At 47.8% G+C, this 16,366-nt stretch overlaps 4 protein-coding genes across 4 annotated transcripts; 2 read left to right on the forward strand and 2 right to left on the reverse strand.

Moving 5' to 3' along the window:
- Window positions 1–3,732: 3,732 nt before the first annotated feature.
- ACHE_21227A (histidine phosphatase family protein) lies at window positions 3,733–4,669 on the reverse strand (the record flags this gene model as incomplete). Its single annotated transcript, XM_043275286.1, has 4 exons — window positions 3,733–3,971; window positions 4,024–4,183; window positions 4,244–4,588; window positions 4,634–4,669. 4 exons carry the CDS (start codon window positions 4,667–4,669, stop codon window positions 3,733–3,735), a joined length of 780 nt encoding a protein of 259 aa, XP_043134291.1.
- An 843-nt stretch (window positions 4,670–5,512) lies between these two features.
- On the forward strand, window positions 5,513–6,350 carry MCD4_5 (glycosyl phosphatidyl inositol anchor synthesis; the record flags this gene model as incomplete). The annotated part of the gene is made up of 2 exons (XM_043275287.1): window positions 5,513–5,633; window positions 5,713–6,350. The coding sequence occupies 2 exons, from the start codon at window positions 5,513–5,515 to the stop codon at window positions 6,348–6,350; spliced, it is 759 nt and encodes a 252-aa protein (XP_043134292.1).
- Window positions 6,351–8,550: 2,200 nt separating this feature from the next.
- Window positions 8,551–10,505, forward strand: CAP10_3 (capsule-associated protein CAP1; the record flags this gene model as incomplete). The annotated part of the gene is made up of 2 exons (XM_043275289.1): window positions 8,551–10,397; window positions 10,454–10,505. The coding sequence occupies 2 exons, from the start codon at window positions 8,551–8,553 to the stop codon at window positions 10,503–10,505; spliced, it is 1,899 nt and encodes a 632-aa protein (XP_043134293.1).
- Window positions 10,506–14,054: 3,549 nt separating this feature from the next.
- On the reverse strand, window positions 14,055–14,780 carry ACHE_21230A (uncharacterized protein; the record flags this gene model as incomplete). The annotated part of the gene is made up of 1 exon (XM_043275290.1): window positions 14,055–14,780. The coding sequence occupies one exon, from the start codon at window positions 14,778–14,780 to the stop codon at window positions 14,055–14,057; it is 726 nt and encodes a 241-aa protein (XP_043134294.1).
- Window positions 14,781–16,366: the final 1,586 nt, after the last annotated feature.

A 16,366-nucleotide genomic window follows, 5' to 3' on the forward strand; every position in this document is an offset into this window, starting at 1 on the left:
AATCACTATAAAATTCGCCATTGGAACTCGAGAATATAGTATGCTTGGATGGACAGACCAACTGCATCTTGATGGACGACTTGGTAAACAGAGAAGATAGCCCGCCTTTTCTGCTGATAGGGATGATCGCACATATTTAAGGATTCGCGTTGTGTGCATCATTTCCAGGATATTGGATTGTTTGTGATGTATATGCAACTAGTCCGAGAAAGGCAACCCGGATGAGAATGTTCCCTTTTTGGGACAGGGATCCACTGATTATGATATTTTGATGAGCTCTGGAAGCGTTAATTTACACCACGGGATACAGGTCAGAAGAAAGGCACGAGGTGATTATGTACTCTAACATTATGTCGAAGTACCTATTTACATTTAGACACGTTACGCTAAGAAAAAACCACACGCCCAAGCCCGTTTCCTCGCTAGTCCAATCCACGATATACAGTCACTGTCAGGTAACGTCCACCAATCTTTCAGAAACGACAAGACCCGATCTCTATCCAGCGTACGGCTAATGCGCATCACATTTGTGAGATGACGCTCGATAAGCTTTTGACTAGGGCGATTTCCCCGAAGCTCTGTCCCGGCGATAAAAAGCGGCCATACTAGATTTTGCGCGAACAGTTCATTCCCCGTTCCAGACAGGGAGTGCAGGTTTGTAAGAATCGCATCTCGAGATTGTTGAATCGGTGTTTGGCATGCACGAGGGTCTGCGAGTGCTTGGTAGCTGTATATAAGACTGGCGTGGAAATACATCCACACGAGATGCTCGAAAGCGCGTTTATCGTGGTCAGACCAAAATTGAACTGATTGCCCCAGACATACAGCACTTCGTCTCGCTAGCTCGAGCTGAATATGAATATCAACGCATGGGATAAGATTTGGTGGAGGTAGCTGTAGGAGTTCTGCACGAGCTTTGACACGTTCCGCTTGGGTGATTTGATGAATGATTCGGATGAGGTCAGTGAATACGGCATCTCTACTGCCAGCCAGCGGAGTCTGCACAATCTCGTCTATGTCGTGGAAGGTCGTCAAATGTGCCCAGACTGAGGTCGCATAGAATTCCTGTAAGAAGAACTCCTCTATACGATCTGTCTGCTGTTGCAGAAGTAATCGTCCTGTTTCTGCCCTGATCACCTCCCGCGCAGCTTGTAGATGGACCCGCCATCCGGATTCTTGAGCCGTCAATAATTCAGCATTGCAGAGAATGATTGCAGATGCTAAAACTGGGGTGGATATTGTATTAGTAGACCGTGAAATGGGTGGCGTACGCAAAATGCTCAGCTCTCCAGCAAGTAATTTAAGAGCTTTATTCTGGTAAGTCTTCGATATGCGTTGAAATTTGTCGTACCAAACATCACGCGAAGGATATTGAGATGCCATGTCATGTGCTGTCAAGGCGAGGATAGACGATAGCACTGTTTCTGATCCTTCGAGTAAAGGCAAGACCACGTGTCTCCATGGATTCTCTGGCCCATCAATCCACGCCAGTCTACGAGCAACACGTTCCATAAAGTACTGAAGTAATTGAGACGCATATGGGGTTTGAGGGCCGAGCAAAGACGGATTCGATGGTGACGGCGGAATATCCAACTGAAGCTGTACGTCCTGCATGCTCGAAACAATACTGTCTAGGCCATGTGGTAGCGCTGATGTTGCTGTGGGTGCATCTCGCAAGGGAATGGATTTCCCCTGTAGTTTCCCTCGACTTGCAACTCCTTGGGCCCATTTAACTTCGACCCCGTAGCCCGGACATTCCAGGATACGCTTTGCGCATTTCTTGCATCCGGGAAGACTGCGGTCACATTTAATGCGACGAAGTTGGCATTTTTTACAATCTACTCCGTAGATCATTAGCAATGTGCTACCACTGATATTCTCGCCACATTCCTACCTTTTGGTGCTGTACTCCCCGAAGACTGCTGCACGGACATTGCTCCTCATCTTCAACGAAGTCGAAAAGGATCTTGAGTAGTGCATTGAACAAATCTTTGTCCATCCGGATATCAACCGCACTAGACCGTATCCGGAAGGCAGATTGAGAAATCTTATCAGTGGAGCTTGTCATGTGATATCAGCCAGATTTTAGTGGGCAAGCGTAGTTGATTGGATGGGTGGTCTATCGGCTCAGCTAACTATATAACTACCGGGCAGAAAGAGAGGGCGGTGAGACACGTAACCCGCTGGGTACTAACACCAGATGTTGCAGTGGGGAGAAAAAAGTTTGAACCTACTCCCTATTCGCCGCCTTCGCTCACCGCCTACCTATCGGGTTCCCTATACACCAGACACGCCATATACGCCTATCATCAAAATGCCTCCACAAAGATGGGAATTAAGCCCCCAAATACGGTCCCGAATATGCGAACCACACTCTATTTAATGGGGTACAAAAAGAAAATCCATGATAAACACTCAGAGATCCCTATCAACACCATCAAAACAACCATACGACGTGAGCGCGAACGTGAGAATAACCAGTCAAAACCACGCTCTTGCAGGCCACACAAGCTGAATGAAGATCAATGCAAGTATACCATGACACTAATACCTCCAGTCCTCATACCAAATATGAGGAACTACTAGATGGTGTGGACCATGTGGTTAGAAAGCGCTCTATACAAAACCTCCGTGAATCCAATTGCCGAAAATGGATACAATTAAGTCGGCCCAAATTGACATCTCAACATGCTGCTCAATGCCTAGAATGGGATAAGAGGTATGGATCTTTTACATCAAATGATTGGGCACAGGTTAAATGGAGTGGTGAGTGTACAGTGGAGAGAGGAATCGGTAAAAGACCTATATGGACGTTTACGAACCCTCCGATCAAATTAGGCTTGGTGATGTCCACACTATGCCGTGTGAAAAAGGCATAAAGCAGATGTTTTGGGCTGCCTTTGGAGCCTCTATAAGGATTGGTTCAATCCCTCTTGATGGGGATCCTGATGCTCAGCGTGGAGGAGTTACAGCAAGGATTATCAGCATTTTATATCGGTCTTTCTTGCCTGATTTACTCCAGCCTGGCGACATCTTCATGCATGACAATGCACTTGTCAGTATAGCAGGCATTGTACGAGAAATTCTTGATGAACTAGGGGTGGATGTCATGGTTTGGCCACATTCACCGGATCTAAATCCTATTGAGCATCTCTGGGCATTGATGAAGCAAATGATCTACGAACTCTACCCTGAATTAGAGCATGCCCCACATACAGAGGCATCTAAAAAAGTTTTGATTCAGGCAGCCCAGGAGGCATGGCATGCAATTGAGGATAGGTTGTTAGTTAGTCTGTCAGAGAACATGCCTAACGGTGTACATGCAGTCTGAAGCGGGATCTCGGATCGTAGCTCAAAGAGGAAATCGGGAGTCGATTATTCTGGACTAAACGAGATCTATATGGGGAGGAATAGCTGAACGGGAGAGGTATATTGCCTAACGAACGTATGTGCGCATACGCAGCTGGTTGAGTGCCTGACTAGCTAAATTATGCATACACGCTGGCCTATATGAAGAATTTCCTGGCCTCCCTACTCGGGCCGACTATTTATCAGATCGGTTCTTATCACCCTCATTAGGCCAAATTAGGTAGTCAGTTGCTCGACCGACCACCCAATCAATTACTCTTCCCCATATATTCACATCAGAAATGGAATATATGATTGGCCATAATACTCAGATTATCCAGATAGGATCATCTGCGGAGTAGAACTATCTTGTTGACTGTATTATTATATACGCTCACTTGCGCGGGAAACAGCCGCTCTTTCAGCGGCACTCAGCTGCACACCGTCCCGATCCCACTGCTTCCTGCAAAGATCATACAACTCTCCTTGCTGTTCGCGAGTAGGCCTCGCCCCGAACTTCCCACGGCTTTGACGGGATGCGTCTGTCTCTATCAGTGTGCTGTTATTTCCGTCTTCCTCCTTGTACCCGTAGGTACGGTATTCCACGTTTTCCCAACCAGTTCCTGGTACCGATTAGGGCTATTATTTGGTGCCCGGGTGGAGAGGCATACATACCCGCATAGAGACTACCATCTTCCCAGTCCTCGGTAAAGAAATGCAACAGCCCACCGTGTGCAACAAGTACGATTTCCCTTTCTGGTCTTGCCTGCAGCCAGCGCCGCGCGTCGCGAGCACGCATCCGGATCGCATAATCGCCTGGTGCGTAGCGTCCGCTCTGAATAAACAAACCTGAAAATATGTTCGGATTTTCACTGCGGAAATTGGGTCCGCTCACCTTTACATGCCACCCATCGGAAACGAGACTCAGATCTACCGGAAGATTATTCTCCAGAACCTCCTTCTTCATGGTATTGAGGTCACTCCCACTATCGCAAGGCAGGTCGCTTACTTCCTGAAGGTCCGGAAGCACGATGAGCTTTAGATCAGGATTTCTTTCAAAGACAGGCCCAAAGGCGTGCAAGGCCGTATAGATCGTCCTGCGGAGAGGAGACGCAACTACCAGCTGCACACTGGAGTGAAAAGGAAATGCTGCGCGTAATTCGCGACATTCGCTTTCACCTGCTGGTGTAAGCAGAGGATCAATCATCCCCCAATTCTCATCACCGAGATTATGGAAGCCCTAGGCATTGTGAGTATAGCATCGCGAGATGCCTAGAACACATACTTGAGCATGACGAACACAATGGATCAAAGGAGCCATAATACAGAAACCGAAATCATATACCATAGAACCTTAAGCTACGACTGCGCTCCGATTATTTAAATGGAATCTCACCCCGTACCAATTGCGGGGAGGCTAAAATTAGCCCTATGCCGCCAATGGCGCTAAACTTAAGCAGGAAAATAGATTGAGATTTCACAACCCCACCATCCCCCTCTTATCGTGGGGGCCTTTTAAGATCTATCACGTCCCATCTTCTTTTTGGATCTCCCGTACATGAAGCATAGTACACCCGAGTACTATTTCTCTCCGACGCTGTACTAAGCCTCACACAGTCTATCCCGAGCACTGACCGCATCCTCATCAAGAACAGAGAGGTCAGGCTGATGTTCCAACAAAAGCCGAACAGCCTCAGCCTACCCTCTAGAACGATGCCACCCGACCTGTAACCTGGGTAATCAGCGGGCACTTGATCCATAGCTTATGTAATTAATATCAATGCCAATATTATTCAATAATTCGATAACTTGTTAATTCGATAAACATTGACTGGAATTTTTCAATCGAATTAAGGAGACCTGACTGTACTTAAAGCCGGGAAAGAAGCCTCTTCATGCCGATCCTGCCCTGCGCTCTAAAAAAGCGCCGTCAGCACTTGTCACCCGCTAATGTACGCACGCTCTCCCTTCGGGACCAGTTAGCTCTCCTGGCCATCCAATCAAGTGATGCCTGCATGCCGTCTACCCTCTCATCTCCCCTGTTGTTATTCAAGCATCTTCATTTATTGCTTCTCGGTCAATGAGCAATTCCTGAGCATAGAGTGTGGCTCACATGGCCCGGCTAAGCCGCCTGCAATTTTTGGGAGTCGCCGTTACTTTCCATATGCTCTATGTCTGTTCCATTTTCGATGTTTACTTTGTGAGCCCCATCGTCGGGGGGATGAAGGCCCACCGCGTTCAGACTTCCGGACCTCCTCCGGCTCAACGCGTTGTGCTCTTTGTTGGTAGGCAGTCACCCCTTCCGTTTCCCAGCCATTTTGCAAAGAACCGGCTGTTCTAATTTTTGTGATGGCTGCCCACTAGCTGGTGGTCTTCGTGCGGATAAGACCTTCCAGCAATTCCCCGACCCGTCCCCAGATGCCCCCGCGAATGAGACGGCCCAAATACTACGCCACTTGGCCCCCTTTCTGCGCTCACGAGTGTTGGAATATGGTACCTTCGGAGTCTCCCACACACGAGTGCCAACCGAGTCACGCCCAGGCCATGTGGCCCTTCTCGCGGGTCTCTACGAAGACGTCTCCGCTGTGGCCGCGGGCTGGAAGCTGAACCCAGTGGGTTTTGATAGTGTACTAAATCGCAGTCGGCATACATGGAGCTGGGGCAGGCCGGATATCCTACCCATGTCTGCCCAGGGAGCAGACCCAGGGCGCGTGGATACATACACGTACAGCGCGGACGCAGAAGACTTCAGCAAGGATGCTACCGAATTGGACCGCTGGGTTTTCGACGGCGTCAAGCGCTTTTTCCATTCAGCAGCAGAGGATGTAGAATTGGAAGCAGTGCTGAGACAGGATCAAAATATCTTCTTTCTTCATCTCCTTGGCTTGGATACGTCGGGCCACTCCTACCGTCCCTATTCCCGTGAATACCTGCACAATATCCAGGTCGTGGATCAAGGGGTGCGGGAGATGACCGCTCTATTTGAGGCCTTCTGCAGATGATCAAACGGCCTTCATCGTCACTGCCGACCATGGCAGAGTGACTGGGAAAGCCACGGAGATGGACATCCGGATAATACACGAACGCCGCTCATCGCATGGGGCGCGGGCGTGCCTCGTCCAAAAACAGTGCCCATTGGCAGCGTCGCGCGCGGGCACGATGATTTTTCCGCCGATTGGCATCTGGACCATGTCGAGAGGAATGATGTTGCCCAAGCCGATATTGCCGTCCTAATGACATATCTGGCAGGAATCCCGTTTCCAGTCAATTCGGTCGGTCGGCTTCCTTTGTCTATGCGGACGAGTCCGGCCAGGCGGAGGCAATGCTTGTAAATGCTCACGAGATTTTGAAGATGTATCGAGTCAAAGAGCGTCGTACAATAGCCAGGAAACTCTGGTACGTACCTTTCGCGGGGCTGGCTGACCATCGAGACCTTTCTTGGTATACTCGACAAAAGCAGACACCCCCCACATCGACACCTCATTAACATTCGCCCTATACTGCAAAAGGAGCCGCTGGAGCCCAGGTCGTTGTTCACGTTTCCGCCGTTGTTCAGGATTACTTGAAACGTGTTGATGTCACCATATTGTAGGGCACCCAGGTAGATGAAAATGTCTAGTCACGCGCCGTTGGTAGTGTTGGAGTTGAGGTGCGTTTCCGGCAGACGCGGCGTTCTCGGCTTCCAGCTGGATAAGGGGCTCTGAAGGAGACGAAATTGTTGTGGAATAATTGAAATGTGAGACGTTGCATGCGGTTATGCAGCTCAGGAACATTTAACATCCAAGAACTGCTGATGTTGACTTTGGTGGTTTTGGTCCCACTACAGCACGTGTCAGCCTTGTTGACCTCTCATAGTTTACCATGCCGTGCTTAAACACCGTGAGAAAACTGTGAAGGAAGGGGTCCTGGCAGAGACTTGAAACTTATCTCGTCTGACGCGGTCAGCCATGTCTTGGTCTCCATATGGCACCATCCTTACACTAACCACCCAGTTTGGTTTATTAAGATTAGATACAAGTACATCGATACCCCATTATGATTATGTACAACACTTCCTATAGTGCTTGGTATATATGCTATCCATCCACATTAAAAACTCGCTACTCTGCGATTCATCCATTTCCGCCCTCATATGGCTAATGTCGGCCGACAACTCCTGCGGGACATTATTCGCAGACATCTCCGCAACCTCTGACATGCCCAATCCAACCGGCCTCTCTTGTCCGTGTAGTTCCGCCAAATGAGGCTGATTCAGCTTTGCGGCACGGCGTCGCTTGTATGCGATGACGAACAATGCCAGGCCTCTGAGGGCAGCAGCGCCGGCGACAGCACCGACAGTTGCCCCTGCGATGCCGCCCCTCAACAAACTTGAGATGGAGCTGGAGTCGGATTTGGCTGTGAGGTTTATGAGAGAGAGGCGCTTAAACTGAAGACTGTCTTTTTGTTTTGGAATGAATTGGCTATTCCAGTGCTGCCGAATCCGTTCTCGGGTTGGGTGAGGTGGCGTTACCGCTGGTGCTGGATTGAATTACGACAGTGACTAGACCAAAGCAAAACCTCACTTGAGAAGTTACTCCATTCCAAGGTATATATGCCCATATGAGGCATATTAGTTAATCCGTAGTACTCTGTATTCCGGTAGCTGGTGGATGAGAAGTCTCTATCCTGGCCTGGCCGGTCAGAGCGGCGGCGCAGCACACCTTGAAAGATCCATATTATTATCAAAAGCAGCATGTGGAGCAGGACTGGCGGCTCGTCCTCTGTGCCTACTGGGGATTGTTGATTTCCGGCTAATGTACAAATACTGAGTACTTGTACCCCTGATGTAGATATATGGAATACTGTACACGTGGGTCGTTCCTGATCTAATATGCAGGCACACATATCTTATTACCACGGCCAATCGGACAAGCGCAACTCGGTAATCTATCAGCATTGGGGCAAGTCGTGCTCCGGTGTTGGAGACATGCATGACCTTGCAGCGTAAGGCTGAATTCTGACATTACAATACAATACGCTACTTGGTATCATTGGGATACGGAACAAAGAAAAGACAGCTTCTTTAATCTCAGAGTCTGGGGTCTCAAATCATTCATGAACTCCCATCTCCCTCTTCCCCAACTTTTGTCATATGCTTCCCGTCAACAGTTACACATGGTCAAACTACTTTACTCTCTTTTTGTCACATTCGTGCATCCCATAATGCCAAATACTGTCAAATCACAATTGGCCAAATTCGTTCCTTACTCAGCTACCCAAGGTCCGGACCTCCCATGGCATCAACCAGAAAACCCGCTTCCCTCTGAAATTCTGGCACAACAACTGACGAGGCTAAAGTCATATGCTCAAGCTAGATTTGGCAGTTTCCGCGCCAAGGCCCTGGTTGCAGGGCTTTTGATATTTCTCTTAGTGGAGCTCATGAAAGTGTCTGCCGCTTCCAGCTTCGACTCCGATCTATACTGTGGTCATCCTCTATCTCGAATCACCAGCGAAGCCCAGCGCTCATTTGATGCGGTTAAATCACGCCAGTCCCGGTCGTTGCCCGAAGCAGTGGCCGAATATAAAAGAAGATATGGGATGCCGCCACCGCCGCACTTTGACAAGTGGTACGAATTTGCTGTCGCTCGAGAAACGGTCTTGGTGGATGAATCTGACACTATTTATCACGATCTACTTCCCTTCTGGGCCCTCCAGCCGAGAACTATCCGATCCCGCACAAGGGAAGACCTGGGGTACGATAACGGACTGGTGGGCATATTGATACGCCATGGCCAGTTCGAGAACCTGCACGGTGGAGGACAGGGCGGTTTTCAATCCATGGCAATTCAGACCATGATCGCTCCATTCGCTCATTTGCTGCCAGATATGGATCTCGCTTTCAATGTCCATGATGAGCCTCGCGTGGTAGTCCCGCACGACAGTCTTGCCCGGATGGTGATCCTAGGTCAAAAAGCGCAGTCACGTTTGCTGTCCAACGAGAAAGGCTTGGTAAATCGGTTTTCACCCCCGCCAGGGGAGCTCAATGAAGACATTGTCGACAATCCACGGACCCGATATCACGACATCGAGATGCAAGAGACGTGGCTCTTTGGCCGATTATCTTGTCCGCTTGATTCGCCTGCAAGGCAACTAAATGGTGGCGCACCGGACAACCCAGATATTCTTGGCGATGCCTCGCTAGGCCTCGTTACCAATCATACCGCTTTCAGTGATATCTGTCAAACCCCATCACTCCAATACCGCCTGGGCTTCTTTGACAAGCCCAACGCTTGCAAGCTCTCGCCAGACTTGACCCCGGTCTTTTCGATGTCGAAGCTATCTTCGTTCCAGGATGTACTCTACCCATCTCCATGGTATTACACAGACCAAGTCTACTTCGACAAGGACGAAGGTGTTGATTGGAACCATCAAATCCCGCAGTTGTATTGGAGGGGATCGACAACAGGCGGGTTCAGTGACAAAGGGACATGGCGCCAGCATCTGCGGCAGTATTTGGTGGATGCGCTCACCCATTTCCATCCTAACACAACGCAACCGTTACTGTCGCAAGAGCGCCCGGGCTCAAATAATTGCGGCAGTGCATGGGAGAAAAGTTGGAATCTCAATGAAACCCATGCCGAGTTTGATGAGATGTTCAACATCAAGTTTACCGAGATAAAGCAATGCAGCAAAGCGGATTGTGATGAGGAAGACGATTACTTTGACACGGCACGACGATCGAAGCAATCAGAGGCATGGAAGTACCGTTACCTTCTGGATATGGACGGCAACGCCTACAGCGGACGATTTTATGCTTTCCTGCAAAGCTACGCCGTAACTATGAAGCTGGCGTTTTTCAGGGAATGGCATGCGAACATCCTCTTTCCCTGGGTACATTATGTACCCCTTAGCCTTAAGACGATCGGCTACGCCGAGATTCTCCGATTTTTCGAGCACGATCCAAAAGGGCAAACGGCGGCCAAGCGTATTGCGGATTCCGGGCGCAACTGGGCTCACAACGCACTTAGACACGAAGATATGGAGGTTTACATGTTTCGATTATTGCTGGAGTGAGTATTTGTTGAATTTTCCTTCCTTGGTCTCTGGTATTAATCCGATATTACAGGTATGGGCGTTTGGTTGACGATAATCGTGAATCACTTGGATACCACGGGTGACCATTCTTGGGTATATATCATTTTGTATAATCACCATTTCACCCTCTGTACAAATGAACTTTTTGGGATAAGTGAAGCGAATGGTATCCCGCTTAAACATCGGACATGGCAAGAACTGAGCGCCTCACGCTAGTGCAGTCTTTGTATATAGCAAACATGAAGGATACTGCGACAGTAATACATTAATACATTAATATATTTACAATAACGTTTTTGGTATTCCTAGACTTCTCGCGTATTGCCATCTACCAACTGCCGGGGCGGAGGGTGGGTTCCTTGAATGTACTCTACATATGTAGCACTGCGCGGGTGATTTTCAAGAGCCTCCCTAATTTACAAGGGTACCCCTGGGGTAAGTTACATAAGAATTCACGTATGTATGCATGTATGTGTTTGTAGTATGTATGTATGTTTTTTTTTTTCTTTTTCTTTTTCTTTTCTCTCCGACACTAGTTGCAAACATGCGTTTGAAAGGGCCTGATACTGATCGCGCCAAAGTCAGCGGAGAAGTCCTGATGAATTATCAATCGTTTGCCTTACTTAAAATACAGAAATTATAATTCAGAATATGTTACTTAGTATGTGAAATAGGATGATGGAAGACAACAAAGAAAGTTGGAACTTGAAATCAGAGGACCTGGAACCGAACCCACCAAAAGGCAACTAACCCATGTTTACACCGTACTTTACACGGTACGTACTAGGCGCTGGAGAACGGTATTTCCTCGGGCCCCCGAGCGGCAAGGCGTAATTTAGAGTATTTTACTTTGAATGGTGGCTACAGGTCCCATTTCAGGCCGACGATTTGCCGCCGGCAGTGGGAACAGAGGCATCGTAAGACCCTATCAGCTTGCCGTATGATGCGGCGCAGCAGAAGCTGACAATCAATATCAAAAACAGCATGTGGAGTACGGATCTGGTAGTGACTTTGAAACTTACGCAGAGCCCTTGTTTCTTTTCCCCTTATTGAGCCTATGCTTCGACCTGATAAGGAGCACTTCGCAGCTAGGATAGTCAGGAACTTTGACCATAAATATCTCTATGTCACCCCATCTCAGAGCATCATTGGATTTGAAGTATCCTGAACTTTCGAGCAATGTTCCAAGACGAGCGCATGTGGATGTCATCATCTTCCTCAATGTATTGTGTTACTGCCTCTGCCTCGGGGTGGGAAAATGCTCTTCAAAGATAGCCATGAGATAATGCACAAGGTATGAAAGGCCGTTAACATTGACAGATGGCTTGAATTTACTGGTTTTGATAAGACCTTATTCCTCGGTGAGTTGCTGGCACACAAGTTGCAGAAAGGTTAGCCAATGCTTAACTATATCTCTCTCATAGTGGCGACTCACCGGCTTCATATCCTTCTTAAATGGTAAGGGAACTTTCTTTGCATTTCCTCACAGTAATAGATTCTCCAGTACCGCACTCGAATGAGGAATGCTGACTGATTTTCAAGATCAAGTGTATTTGCGCTTTACCTATTTAGGAAATTTACCTGTGGCCGCTTTAAAGCGGCGACGCCAGGATGGAAACGCCACGAAAATGCACCTTAAAGACCACGACGTTTTGTGGCCTTTCCAGCGTCAGCCTGAGTTACTCCGCACTTTGTTGCGACGGTGCTAATCTGTGGTTCTCCTCGAACTCCGAGAGTTTGCCGCCGGCAGTGGGAACAGAGGCATTGTAATACCCTATCATATCACCATAGTCCATGCGGCGCAGCACAACCTGAAGATCAATATTGGAAATGGCATGTGGAGGAGCGGATCTGGTAATGACTTGTGCTCCGTGCATTTCGGCAATTGCCGATTTGAGCAAGCGCTTAAACTAGCCATTGACGATCACAATACAGCTCGGTTAGCCCGGCGTTTCAATCAAAATTCGGTCATTCCGGTCATGGAAACGCAATTTTTTTGCTGAAAATGTTGGACATAGGCACGTTCCTTTTTTGACCCCGGCTGGATTTATTACAGTCCCTGCGGCAATCATTCCTGCGCCCTGGTGATGGGTACAGGAATCTTGGACTGAAGGTGAAAGCATATGTAAGAGAGAATATGTAGATGAGAAGATCATTCATGTGGAGCAGAGATAAGGCTCGAGAGAAGAATGGGGCAAGGCAAATAAAACTAAACCAAAACAGGAAACTGTACGGAGCAGCGTGTATTTGTGCCATATGATGCATCTTCAACTGCCCAGGTAAAGAATAGGGAATAAAAGGAAAGAAGTTCCCTTTCGTATAGCCTGGACTCAGTGCAAATGACAATTGGCACACCAGCATGCAAAATCCTCATACATCTAATGATCCTTCAGCCACTGACTCTTCAGCAACCCATTCTTTCCCAACAAGGAGCTTTCATAAGTCATAACTCTCCCCCATAACTTCGCTTTCCAGCCGTTTTTCAATCTCATTTACATCCGTCTTCATAATGCACTCCTGCCTCAGTAGAGTGTTTCCTCCCTTCCTTGTCCATGTCCATGGCTAGGCAGCATGCACAAATAGCCGAGTGAGTTCATTTGCCTTTAGCTCCTCCAAAGGACGAATGATTTGCGTATATGTCCCTGATACCTTGGATGTTCCTTCTTCGCGGCCAAGTTCTTTTCAGGAGGCAGATTCGTGGCAGGGGCCCTGAATGACCCACGGCTTGTTTCACTGCTTGGTGTGCAATTTGTCTGATGTCAGGGTCAGCGTCTGGACGTCTATCGCGCAGGATTCCGGGGCCATGAGAACTATGAGAGAAGGACGAGTCCACTATTGGCAACGTTTGATCGCAGCTTTCCTGACAAGACAGTCGTCGATGTTCGATCGCGATGCATAACCGCTCCACCATACTGGGAAGATGTGCATTATGAGCCTAATCCGTGCCCCGAACGGAACGGGATTACAGCGTGGAAGTGTCAGAATGTTTGGGAGATGAAGAGGGGTCTTAGTGGACCTTCCGAAGCAACATTCAGCACGATTCTCGTTATGATTATGGCCTTCTTGATGAAGAAGGGAAGCCTTTGCTTGTCGATCAGGGCCTCCCGCATGAGGACCGTCAGTTGCTGGGCAGTAAAGCGGATTCACTAGATTTGAAGGATCTTATCGTAATATCTCTGCCGGATGGAGCTGTGATTATTATGACCACTTCTATGGCCTCAGAACCGGAGCTAAGATACATTATTCATTTGGCCTTTCCACTGTCAGACCTTAGCCTTGCACAAGTGGCAAAAGCATGTACATCGAGACTCATGGAGAAAGTATCCAGTTCAAAATTTGTGTATCTTTAATTCCACCCTTCAATGCATCACTCAGTCACATAGTGGCAAAGCACCGTGCCCTCCTCGATTCCCGGCCCGGAATCACTGTCGATGGTCCTCCAGAGAGAATGCGAATCTTTCCCCAGACTAGACGTCCAAGCCATGGTTACGGCTATAGTAGCGAACTCTATCGCACCTTTGCCGCCGTCCCGGACCGACCTGATTTTCTGACTGCACCGGATATGCTTTCTCTTCTCGCAGATAGGAGCAAGTTACAAGGGGAGCATAACCAAGCTCCAGCGCCGAATTCATCTAATGATGAGGAGCTTTCTGACATTCTTGAGTATCAGGTTTGGCGCAGTGCTGGGATGTCAGAGGTAGCGCAGAGATTAGCATTTCCACTGCAGAGTCTGTGTCCGTCTCGCTGGGCTTCTCCACGCTTTCTGGCCGGTCTCCAAATAGCTTTTTGGGAACATCAGGTGAAATGTTCCACTCGCTAGGCAGATCATATTCACGATTGACAAGGGACAAGGTACTGTACAGCCCATCATATGCCTTCCATCCTTTCTCGGGATTGTCTTTTATCATATCTGAATTGATTAAGGTGGACCATCTGTCAAATTCAGTTCGATATTTTGTAACAGGGATAAGATTGCTCTCCACAGGAACACCATTCGCTATGTTGCGGCTTTGGATCCTTTTATTGGCCTCTTGAAACCAACCTTCCAGCTTTGGAAAGTCTGGGCTTTCAGACTGAAATTCTGTTTTCATTTCACCATACCTCTTTCTCACAAGTTTTTGTATGATCTCTGCTGCCCAATCATCCAATCGCCGCTTTTTGTGACGGCGTTGTCGTTGCCATGAGGCCTCATCATCAGACAAGTTGTGGAAATCCGGATCAAGATCGCTCATGTTAACATCTCCATCATTATCCTTAGTGTCAGTGGGCCCGTTTTGTTCCCCAGTCTCCTCTTCAGAATTTGTTTCTTCAGGCTTCCGGGCGGGACGCTTTTGATTCTTTTTTTCGCTCTTAGGCATGTTTCTGTAGATGTCGACACTTGGATTATTCAATGTATGACTAGGTCATTGTTATTAATATTTATGAATCAATCTAGGGATGCTTTCTTACCTTTATCTTTTATTGTTTCTCATATGAGCTTTGATTTTTTTTTTTTTTTCACCTTTCGAGGCTGTATGAATGACGGCCTTTTTATGCTTTAGCCTGTACACTAGAAGAGAGTTGACTGGTGAGGACTATTTCATTCTGCGAAACCATTTAGTACCGCAGCTCATAGCGATGATCTCCAGGGTGCTGTGTGCCTTGTTTGCCGTCACCAATTTGGAGCGCATTACCAATATAGGACGCAGCACCATATGGTATTGCAACATGATTGAGAAATTATTATTTTGCAATGAATAACCCGGCAACATACGCTGAGGTTCAGTCAACTGACTAATTGTGGAAAATGCTGTGGACCCTGGTTCTGCTATGGCCGGTACTTCTACGCTTTGTCCGCTCCAAGGACATCTGTTCCCCGTAAGGCGTTCATATGTCTGTTTATTATACAATCTAACATGCCCAGAGAACAAGATGGTGATTTCATATCACAAACAACTGCCTTTCCCACTGACCCTGTCAGTAACGGGGGCGGTCATCTCCTCTCCGCCTCTTTGGCTTTTCCCTCGCCCAATCAAGGCAGCCTCGCGAAGCGCGACACTGTCATACCTACAACCACCCCAAGTGCAGCCAAGGCACCATATTCTCCCAGCTCATGGCCTTTTACTTCGATAATATTCTGCACGACTCTCCCTGACAGCGAGAAGAATCAGAGCTTTACATTGTCCGGCACATATACACTCCCTTGGATAACTGTAACGCACACGCTGACTCCAGCGCCCTCAAGCTCCTCTGATGCACGCCTTATCCAGTCAAATTTGAGTCTCCTTTTTATTACGTTTCTCGTTGGTGTCCTATAGTCGCAAGGCATGGTGGTCTCTTAAATCTGTTAAGACATTTGCGCATCAGGATTGGTTGGACAGCAAGCGATGGCGAACCATATCCGATTTACTTCATTATGATTTTGTGATTTTGTACAGCCAAATAGATATATATATCGATACGTACTGTGGCTTATCTTTATTGATGAAACACTGAGGCCGTCTATTTGACAAAATTTATAGATTATAATCGATACGCGTTTATTTCCAAGTGGCAAACATTCAGTAGGGTGGATAAGATTTGACGACCACTGTTTGGTTTGCAGGCTGGCTCCGTGAGACATTCTGTGGTTCTGCAGTCCATTGGAATATTGCTTAGGATGACACTTCAGATTTGACACCTTGCGCATAGGAAATCAATTGTCCCAATGCATCTGAGCATCGAATGCAGCTCATTTGGTAGCAGTTGGCCACTTCCATCCAGTGTTGAATGTCTTGTTGATGCAGATGGATGGTCATTTGAGCCTCTCGAATGATGGACTTTTGGACCTGCACTTCATCTTCAGCTCCTGAATTGGCCAGCTCAAGCCTTGCTTTGTCTTTTTTAAGTTCTCCAGTTTTTCAAGTAAACAGGTATTTTCGTTCTTGAGTTGGCTGATCTGATCAGCGACAGACAGCTCGGGGTT

This window comes from Aspergillus chevalieri, chromosome 2 (assembly GCF_016861735.1).
Source record: "Aspergillus chevalieri M1 DNA, chromosome 2, nearly complete sequence".
Classification (NCBI taxonomy): Eukaryota; Fungi; Ascomycota; class Eurotiomycetes; order Eurotiales; family Aspergillaceae; genus Aspergillus; species Aspergillus chevalieri.